This window comes from Harpia harpyja, chromosome Z (assembly GCF_026419915.1).
Source record: "Harpia harpyja isolate bHarHar1 chromosome Z, bHarHar1 primary haplotype, whole genome shotgun sequence".
NCBI classification, from domain to species: Eukaryota; Metazoa; Chordata; class Aves; order Accipitriformes; family Accipitridae; genus Harpia; species Harpia harpyja.
Window position 1 is genome coordinate 66442248 of NC_068969.1, and position 11180 is coordinate 66453427.

Below are 11180 nucleotides of genomic sequence, written 5' to 3' on the forward strand. Positions count from 1 at the left end.
GTGGTCGTCTGGTGGTCGTGAAGATGAAGGCTGTATGTCTTCTTCACAGTGAACTCTTAACCTTCTGTCCCTGCGCAGACTCAGTTGTCCCTTGGCATTTGTCCAAATCACAAGGTCGGTCCTGGCTGGTTCTTGGAGTGACTGCTGATTCTTATCAGGGACTGTCTCCTGTCCCAGTCAGCCTCAACAATGGAAACGTTAAACATCACTTCTCATCCCCTTGGGCCATGTCTACCTCTATTGAAACTTCTTTAATTTCATTATAAGCTAGATAATTATTAAACAATTCCTATCTACATTCATATATCTAATATATCTACTAAGGTTCCTTTGGTTCCCAGTCTCACTAATTGGTCATTTTGGTTCTGGCTGAGGCTGTGTCTGTGGAAATGGCACATCCTAGTAAGAGCAGCTATGCAGTACAGCAGAACAGTTGGTGTTGGGGAACCATGATGTGCATTAGATGTCTCTTTTGTGGTCTGCTTCAGACTGGCTCACCTGGTCCATTGGCCTCAAATGTTCATTAGCAATGGGAGTGTATCAGCTAGTCTTCCAGTTCAGCTTCATGCAAAAGAAGTCTAATTTGTACACTCCAAGATTACTCTGAAATTAAAACTGAAGCATGGTAAATGGTGATTGGCAAAGTTGCTTCAAAAGCATGCTCATGATCTATGCTAAAACACCAATATAAATGCAAACTGAGTTCTCCTGCAGCAAAAAAAAAAATGTTTTATTTGCTTTCAGAGTGAACTACTTTGTGGTCTTAATATAGCAGAGCATTTAAATACTCTTCCACTGCTTCAAGGAGATCACGTCAGTGGGCACATGCCAGGGTGTAACTGGCTGATGACCTCTGATAAGAAACTCCCTTAAGATAAACAGGATTTGATGGCAATTCACTTCAACTAGTGGTTACTGGTTGACTAGCTGATGATTAGCAGAGAATTACCCACAGTCATTCACAAGATCGAGCACTCAATTCTGTTACTGGCATGCCAGTGATCTTAGCAACAAGAAAAGGAGGAGAATAAGTTGAGTTGCCCAAATTGCCCAAAGAAAGAGTTTGGTTATTTGCAGAACAAAGAAACAAAAAATTCTGAAAGCTTTGAGATTGTCTAAATTTTCTCTGCATCAAAACCCTGCATTTCAAAACTCTACTAAAGCTAAGAAATCATGGATGTATTGTTTAGACACATAAATTACTCTGATTCTGGCTGTTATTTTTTAAAAGGGGGAGAGAGGCAACGACTGTAGAACTGAAACAATTTTAAGTATTTTAATTGGAGTGGTGTGTTTCATACAGTTCTCTAGAGCTTCTTTCTGTGTCAGTCACAGCATATTACAATACTATATTATGTAAATACAGCAACATGCATTTAAAATAATCATTATACCGGGTGGAGATGCTCCTCAGCCTGAACATGTCAGATGAGTAGTTCTCATCCACTGGAAGCATAAACCTGGTGTGGGGTCTCTCCCCCGAAGTCAGTCACGTATGCTTTACTAGCTGATAGCATACATAACTTAAGAAATCATTTTCTGTATATATAAGTGAGCTTGACTTCCAGATTGAAATATTAATGCATTGGTGGGACGTGGTAATAGATTCTGTTGTGGCTATTTATGGTCCTGTGAACTCTACTAATTTCCTGTTTCCTGTAATTGAGATATCTCGGTTAATTTCCATAAACGTTTTCTCTGTGAAAGCCCTCAAACAACATGAAGATGTTTTTATAGCTATGATTATTTTATTTCGTTGATCTTGTCAAATTTGTTGGGAGTCGAGAATTCACTAATAGTTTTGGCATAGATTGGGTCATTTTGTTTTCCTCTTTCTATGGGAGTGTTTTATGTGTTTCTCCTTACCCCAGCTATTAATATGATGCAGTAAGGTACTGAAACCTACTGAAATCTGAGTTTAGTAATAGGGAAAAGGTACATGAAAGGATTAAAAGTGTTTTGCACTTCCTGGCCAAACCCCACAATATATTCTCATAGTTGTGGGTTCTGATTCATAAAGATTTAATCTGTAGCTGCGTTTCAATAGCAGCTAGCCCACTTGTGAGGCATGTACATTCGTGTCTTGAGTCTGGGTGGTCTTATGATCTCATTCCAGATTAGAAATGGAGATCCCTTTAAAAATGAGACTGAGTGGACTTTAAGATGATGGGAAGCTTTTAACTGAGCTCAAGTAGTTTTTTAGCTATTACACTGTATTTTGTATGACACACCTTAAATTGAGATATTCATACCGTGCTTCATGGCTATTGGGTTTTTTCAAATACAGGATACTGGCATATGGTGACTGCACACTGCATGATTTGCTCTGTGTAAGCTCCCTGGCTCTGGCCTAAGAAATGAGGATAGGATTTTCTTGTTTTATTCCTTTAGATGCAATGCTTAGCTGGAGGCAGGCAACCAAAGCAGCTTTAATTAGATGAAGTCCTTACTGCCTCCAATTTTTCATTTGTGTGTTATTACATTAATAAAATATGAAGCTGTGACTCTGAGAAAGGGGAGGCAGAGGTTAAGCAATACTTGTCTTCTGTCTCATGGCACAGGAACAGAGTCCCTAATCTGGCACCCTGCCTTGCTACAAACACGCAGACTGGAAGTTATCTGAGTGTACAGGGTTTGGTAAAGATATGTCTGCGACTAACCCTGATCAAACTCAAGGCATTGTTCTGAACATCACCATGAAGTATATTGCAAATAGTGACATAAGTTCCCACAGCATGCAAATCAGAAATCCTGTAAGTTAGTGGTTTCATAGACTATACTAATGATCTTTGATCATTAATTCTTGGTTTGAGTGACTAAATCTAAAATTTGATCTGCCATATCATGATTTAAATATAAATATAGGCAGAAGTTACTGTATGAAACGTTCCAAGTATTGCTAAATAAACCGTGGAACATAGTAAGGTTATTTACAAGAGTTTTGTTGGCGTAAATGCTAGGAGGGGTATCAGTGGTGGTGTAATGATCTGCTATAGATCCTCCAAGTAAAAACAAATGACAGTATTACCAATGTCTTGGTTAACCTGGGAATTTGGACTCTGCTTTTTGACTCTATGAAAATATCTTACAGTGTATGAAATACTCTATGGACAGTTAACTTTGACATTTATGACACACATTGTTTTTGCCTTTTGAATGACTCTCAGTTAGATGGTTTCTTTACCTTCCTTTCAGAAAAGACGACGGCGAATTGACCGAAGCATGATTGGGGAGCCAACAAACTTTGTTCACACAGCTCATGTAGGATCAGGAGACCTATTCAGTGGAATGAATTCGGTAAGCATAAGCAGATGAATATTTCATCTTAGAATACAGGAACACTGTATATGTATATGGTGGCTGAAGCAATGAGGCTTTCAACTATAAGAAAGAATCTCTATAAAACTGAAGAACAACCTGCTAGCGTCTTAATTCCAAGTCCTAAACACTTGCATTCAAGGTTATGGAATACCATTTTTAAAATTCATGTATTTATTGACAATTCATAGTAGATGCTGTATACATTGTACAGGCTATGTCTAGAATACTTTTTAAAAAATCATTCTGTTGTCATGTATGAACTAAAATAGAGGTATATTACTAGAGTATTTTAGAGAAAGCTTTAAAAAGTGTCAATAATTGACTAGATTTCTTACCTTAAATGCTTTAAGCAAGTTTAAATATAGTTCATGTAAAACTCTAACTTACCTTGGTTTATAGTGCACACAAGTATTTTTGCTGTCCTTGTTGATGTTTTTCTATACTCTGCAGCCCTATTTGCACTGTGAATTATTTCCAGAGCAAGTAACAATGTCACAAGGTTTCATAGCTTCCTGTAGGTGATAGGAGCAATAAAGATTTTTATCTCTCTGAAAGTGAAAAACAGAGGCTAAGATGGATACTGAAAATCAGCTTATTATTTCTTTTGCACAGCTTTGTATTTATGTGAAATGTCAATCTGTTTTTAAGGTTAGTAATATGCAATCTAGCAAAGGATTGTATGTAGGTGGTGGTGAAAAATACATCTTGACAAAGGAGAAGAAAGAGTTCTGTCAGAGGTATCTGAATAGAGAGCAGAGCTGTAAAGGAAAGAGATGGTTTTAATGTAGGCAAGTGAGGTTATCTGTAGTTTCAACTAGTTTACAGCTTATTGAGATCAGACGAAAACTTTTGTAACTCCGTGTGTATTGGGGAAGGGCAAAGCTAGAAAATCCAATGTGACAAACAGTATACTACATTTTCCCAGAAACAACATAATGGATTGGAATTGATTTGTACTAAAACATCTGTAAGCAAGTTAAATGGACAAACACAGCTTCAACTTGATAAAATTCAGTTAAAGCTAATTACTTACTTAATGCAGTGTATTACATTAATATTTAAAGCCTTTATAAAATGAAATAATAAAGTGGTAATAAATTGAGCAGTTTTCTTTCTTTTTAAAGCATGGCTTTTTGGTTTTTAAATGTTTGTTGTCCCTCTTGTGAGAACCTTCCTCTTTCTCACAGCTGAGCTGCCTCGTGTGAGGTTTGTGGTGACTGGTTGAAGCTTTGCTCTTTCACCTCAGACTTTCCCCCTGCTTGCCCTCACCTTTGCCTTGCATAATATCCAATTCACCTCCAGACAGTAGGCAATCATTATTGTCTCTCTACATAGACTTTTTAATTTTGAATGCTTGTAACTGGCTATCTCTTTCCCTCACTTTTTTCATTTGGATAATGTGCTGCATCAGTGGCCAGAGTGATTTTTCTGATCCCAGATAGAAACGATCTGTATGCAAAAAATAATCCTTTTTGTCCCTCTCTCTCTTCAGAAGCACAAATCTCTGCTTTTTCACACTGCTTATTTTCCTGCCTCTTCTGTGGTAACTTACTGTGCTAATATTGCATCCAGTCTCGTTGTCCATTCTTAGCAGTGTAAATTCCAAGATTATGGTGTTAACCTCCACATGTTTTTCTGCTGATTAATTTCTTTTAAAGTATGGACATTATACTCCTTCATGAACCTCCTTGTGCCTTGTCTCGTCTGAATACCTTAGGAGGTCCTTCTGCAATTTCATTAGCTTTTCCCATATAAATTTGGTTCTTCACCCACTATCTGCTCTGTGCCTTTTTTCATCAGCATCGTTCTTTATTACATGTCCTTATGATTCTGAGTACAGTAGTTTTCTGACTACTGAAATATTTTGCTTTTTTTTTTGCCTTCTCTGTAGGGCACCTTGCTCCTTTGTCAAAGGTACGCTTAAACGGTAGGAGTCCCCTGTGCACTGTTTCTTTCTCATTCCCATCACTTTCTTATTTTACCTTCATATTCCATGGTGAAATCTCTCACTTTCTTCTTCTGCTTCATATTCCTCAGTATAGTCTTTGATTTCATGTATTCCATCCTTTTCTTAGTTTTCCCTTGTTTTCTTTGTCGAGGACCATCTGTGCTATTTCCTAATTCTAAAAGGGAGTGAAAGAAAAGGAAAGAAGTAAATTAATGAGATAGATAAGCAGCACAACAGATTGCGTGATCTTTAATTGGTGCAAACCTCTTCCCCTTCCAAAATCTTTAAATCCTTATCCTACCTAAATTACACATAAGAGGGAAGAACCTTGCTGTTATATATCATCAAAGGAAGGCAATAGCATATTTGAGAAAGAAAAAATAATTGCATTTCATGGTGCTTGTTCTTGTAGCTCAGACTGCCTCAAAAGGAGGATGCTTCAGAAAGAATACCAACTTATAAGCCTACAATAGTTAGACCTGCTTTTTTCTTAGTGTTTTTAACATTGTATGTCTCCTATATAAGTTTTCATATACAAAATAGCCACTGAACTGTTAATGTAGTCAAGTTAATTTGCTGCATTCTATTTGCTTTAGGTGTAACAGCCTCTGCATTTTAGACTGATATACTTCCTTACCCACTAACACAAACGTCTATACGTGTGACTGAAGTACCAAAGAAATTATTCTAACCTTTAGAAAAAGTAATCATAAAAATTTACACTTTAGCCTTGCAATTTGTGTTGATTTGCTATTCTCCAAAATTTTAAAATCATATAAGCAAGTTGTCAGGCTGGAAGGTGATATGGCCTGGAGATGGTTTTCTAGCTCTTTTTCACTAGAGGCAGGGTTCATTCAGATTAAATTAATGCCATCCTCAAGTCATTCTTGTGAATACATTTACATGTATATTAATTAATTTTCTGTGGAAAAAAAAGATTAAATTCAAACTCCTTTTGTTCCAATGAGCAACAGAAGATGCTTGATGAAGATGACAAGCAGCTTGGTGAAATGTGAAAGTTCTTACACATCATCCCATGAATGTGGTTTGCACTTCTCCACACTTTCTTACCGAGTTTGTAGTCTCTGATGTCAGACCCACTAGAGTATTGGCTCTGAACACTTTCCCCTGAAGAAAAATGTGAATATAACTGCTTTTCTGCAGCTGTATCACTTATTTGAGCAATGCACCAAGGTAGAAAATGGTTTTACATTGCACTGCTTGAATACGTAAAAATCAGATCTTTTGCACAGCACTGCAATATGCCATACTGTTGAAGACGAAGATCCCAAAACAGGCTCCTTTTTTGACATTGGTTTGAGAAACAGTATGTAAGAAAGAGTTGTGCTGATTCATTTTGTGTGTGTGCGTGTGTTTTGCTTTGCTGTGGAAAAGAATATACTTGTTTTGTCTTTGTAGACAGGGAAAAAGTCATGCATGCTACTTGGAAGTATTTCTCCAGTGCTGTTTTAATACAGCTTTCTAATGATGCTTTGAGGTCTCTATGAAGGAACATACATGTAATAATTGCAAGTGGTGCCCTGCAGGCATAGGCTTTCTGCAAGTTCAATCTCAGAAGCTGTAGCCTTGAAGGAATATGTTATTTTGTGCTCGTTGTGTACTTGTTATGTACGCTCTGGGGTGCAGAGAGAAAAAGGCCAAACCTTTAAGGTTGGAGTTGGCTTCCTGCAGGCACTTGGAGATGATTATTTTGACTCATGCTACACAAGCAAAAAAGTACTATGGTTTCCCTTTCTTTTTGTTGATAAAGGCAATGAAAGCCATAGAGGGATGTGCATGTCTGTGTGTGGGGGGGGGTGGGTCTTTATGTATTTATTTGCATCAGGCTAAAGATATCTTCAAATAAGCTATTTTCAGGGAAGTTGATAGATTGAGTATGATTTAAACAGTAAATGCCCTGCCATTTAAAGGACTAGTAGCAATTAAGGAAAGCAGTGTATGCTGTTACGTAAATAGATAAATAAAAAACCTTCCACAAACGAAAAGCTCCTTTTTGGTTTAGAAAGTCCTTTTTTCATTATCTGAAGTTAGCCACACAGTGCAGATACTATCCAGATATTTTGTAAGTTGTCTATTATATTTTTACTGTAATGGCATCAACTTCTGTGGTTTATCATACTTGGAAAAGAACATTTTCCATATAATAAATTATAGCTTGTCAGATGGAGTGGAGTTGGATACCAGTAAGAGATTTGATTAATTTTTTTTGAGTAATCAAGTGGGTCAGTGAAAGCCTAAATCAGTTTTCTTTGGGAGAGAGGAAAAACTTCTGCCTCAGCTTCAGTTCTTCCACCTCTCCTGCTGAGCTGCCTGAAGAAGTGAAAATTCCAGGAAGCCTACGCTGCACATGTCCTCATGCAAAAGTAATGTAGCTTTAATGGTAAAGTAGCACTTGAAAACCAAACCTAAACAAGAAATAAAATTTGGAAGCAAGAAGATGCCATAGCTCACTAACTGCCTTTCTTTTTTTCTCTGCTGCCCTTTCCCTTCTGTCTCCAGGTCAGCTCAATTCAGAACCAAATGCAGTCTAAGGGAGGCTATGGAGGTGGCATGTCTGCAAATGTTCAGATGCAGCTTGTAGATACAAAAGCAGGATAACCTTGGGGAAACCTTTCCAGTAAGTGTTGCACTCTGCTTTTTAGGCACCTTTAGAGTCGTAGGAAGAACAATCATACTGCTTCATAATTAGCTCCCTATAAATAGCTGTGTTTTTACGATGCCCAATTTTAAAATGCACTTCTGAGTAAAAAATTCAGTACAATGTAAGCATGTTAATTTTTTTACACAATGAACAAGAGATTCTCCTGACTGCATCAGTCTGTTCATAAGCCTGTTTTATACCTAAGATGATATTGTAGGCAAATCTTTGCAAGTGAAGTTAGTTGTATAACAAATTTCGGAAGAATTTTGTGGTATGATTAGGGTACGATTTTTGCAACAGTTCCATCCATTTAAGGATAATATGTATGGTGTTAAATCAATTAATAGCAATGTTACAGTAAGAAAATGGTTACTCAGAATGTTTATAACTCAGTTTAATGTGTTTTCTGTCTTCCAGGTTTATGTGAGTTCCTGTATCTTCTTTCCTGTGTCCCCTCTTTTGCCTTGGTGACTGCTTTCTGTGCTCATGACAAGAGAAGTGATGGCTCATTGTTCACCCTTTGTGATTGCTCCAGTGAAACATTGCTGTTCTGCTCTGATGATGCCATTTATCAGATTGGTCCAACTGTGCCTTTCAGTGGCACGCACACATTGGCCTCTACCAGTATCACAGACATAGAGCTGTTTAGGGTTGTTTTTAGCTTTTTGTTTGTTTGAAGGTAAATCAAAGCACCAACCTTAGCTTCCCTCATCCTTCAGAAATACTAATGTGCAACATTCTGTTGCTTTTTAGTCTTTAAATCTTTTCTCCACTCAAGTAATTTAGAAATAAGTTTCCATTAATGTCATCAATCATCTATTGTTCATACCCATTTTTGAAAGGTCTGGGACCTGCAAGCACAGATGATTATTTCATACAAAATCAGCAGAGTAGATGACTGCATGCATTGTGAGGTTGCTTCGTATGGTGGCCCGCTTGGTGCTAGGAGTAAAAAAAAAAATTGCTTATTGCAGACTGGTGAAAAATTTTGCTGTGGCACCAAGTCATGCCTGTTTCTGAAAAAGGACTTGTAACTTAGCTGCTTCAGAGTTATGTCTTTATTTTAGTTTTTAGCCAACTGGTCTTGAGATAATAAAGAGAGAGCTTGCATTCATGAGGCATTTGTTGTAAATGTTCAGTATATTTATTTTGAAAGAGCTGACCTTGAGACTGTAAACCAGTGTAGTACCGTATCTAAGTGTTGTGGAAGCGCTTTAATCTATTTAAAGAAGAAAAGCATCATGTTTGGCTGCTTCTTTTTCTTTCTACAATGTTTCTTAATTTTAGGCTGTATGGTCATTTCCAGTAGCAGCTTGTCAGACTGCCTGCAATATTAGCTGAAAAGTTTAGTAGACCTCTCTAAGTAGTTGGCAGTTTCTGTGTACTAAATATTTAGGGGCCATGGAAGTTGCTACAAGCAACATACTAATCTGGCAGAACAGATGCCAATGAAAACAACACACAGGGTGACTTTTTACTAAGTCAGTAAAATGCCTTTTGCTCAGGTTCCAAAGCATGTTTCTTTCACACATTGTGAAATTGTATTTTAATATTGCACTGTTTTCAGATTATCTCTGTAAATGGTCCTTTTTTTTCCTCTTTAGTGGTGGTTTGAGAGAAGTCAATGATTTTAGTCCTGGTTGAGTTAAATTTTTATGTGGGAAAAAAAACAATCCAAGCAAACAAGGCATAACTGAGCCTAGTCAGATCCATTTTTATACGTAAACACACATATGTTCATAAATATAGATTGCTGCCATAAATGATTCTTTATTCTTTTTCCATCCTTTCCCTGATTTCACATTGCAGTAGCTGTCAGGTTGATTTAATCATGTATGAACCTACCTACTCTTCTCTCTCAGTTCGCAAACAACACACAAAATACAGGGCCATCGAGGTAGTTTGCCTTCCGTAAATTGTATTCCAGTGGTAGGTGTCAATTATCTGGTTGAATAGTTCGAATTAGGTTGGATAGTCTTCACTGATAAAGGTACTGATTGGTGACGACAGAAGATCAAGATGTTCAGTTGTCTGGGTGCATAAACACATGGCAGTGCAGTGGTTTTTTTTTTTAGGTGTCAACAATTCTAATGCCACTTTATCAATGAGTCTTAAATATACTATGATTACAAAATTATTTGAACTTTGTCATTGGTAATAGGTTTGGTAAACAAATTTAAGCCACTATCTTGCACTTGTCAAAATGTTTTCAGCTCAATAGCCAGGAAAAAAAAAATTGACGTATTTTTATAACAGACATACTTTTTTTGTACATTGTGTTCATTCTTGAATAAAGTCAGTTCAGTGTTGGCTTGTAGATATTAAAAGGAAAGTATTGACTTTGATTCAATAAATGTTTTCTTTCAGTTGGTGGCCTACCCTTTTTCTTTTTCATAAGTGACGTTTGCATTAGAAAAACACTTGCAGTCTACAGACAAATTTGTGGTGAAAATTCTCTGAAGAGTAACCTATTAGTGTCAATAACTAATTTGCAGACTTGAGCTTTTTTCATGCCACTTGACCCTTTTGTTGCCAAGTGGATTAAACCAGAATTTTATTGGAAGTTTTGTTGCATTGATTTAGCATGTATACCACGGGCTTCTGCAAGGATCTTCAAGGGAAGGTTCCTTAAAAAATACATTGGAAACCTTTATATACAGGATTTGTTTCCTTTTGACTGCAACTGGTATGTGTGTAACTTTCTTGATTGCGATGCAGATTACTGTGGTGATCAGTAGAAGACTTAATTGTACAACTAATCATCCTAATATGCACAACTGCATTAAATATACCTGCAAGGCGCAATATTGTCTGCTCTGTATTTGGCTCCATTTTTATATTTGACATTCGCAAAGTTAATTCCTTAAGCACTAATTTACTAATTTAAACTTCATGGTAAATTGTTTTGAAGACTGATAATGAATTCTTTAGCTCATGGCAAGCTCTTGAAATTGCCAGTTGAGGAGAAGACATAGTTCTAAAGGGAAAGAAAGATCAAGATAAAGCCATGAGTTACTAATCAACTAGAGGGTTCTTTTCTTTAATTGTTGAAGTTATAGGAGCTTCATATTGTCTACAAAGGTGTGTCTTGAAGTCCAGATGTTTTAATATAACCATCTATAAAAATAAAGAATTGTGACCTCTTAAAGAAGGAGCCAGCCTGTTTACACTTAATCTTTAGTCTGCTTAGCTGCCCAAAGCAGTTGTATGAGTCAATTCATTCCTTTTGTGCCTTTTTTAATTTTTAAG

The 11180-nt window shown here is 36.8% G+C and overlaps 1 protein-coding gene across 5 annotated transcripts in view; it reads left to right on the forward strand.

Moving 5' to 3' along the window:
• The window catches only part of CDC42SE2 (CDC42 small effector 2), a 93141-nt gene extending 82409 nt beyond the window's left edge, over window positions 1-10732 (forward strand). For all 5 annotated transcript variants that reach the window (XM_052775642.1, XM_052775640.1, XM_052775641.1 and 2 more), the window contains 3 exons: window positions 3196-3297; window positions 7790-7907; window positions 8349-10732. In XM_052775642.1, coding sequence (XP_052631602.1) covers window positions 3196-3297; window positions 7790-7888 — 201 coding nt within the window. In that variant the 3' untranslated portion in view covers window positions 7889-7907; window positions 8349-10732. The remainder of the gene's footprint in view (window positions 1-3195; window positions 3298-7789; window positions 7908-8348) is intronic.
• The last annotated feature ends 448 nt before the right edge of the window (window positions 10733-11180 follow it).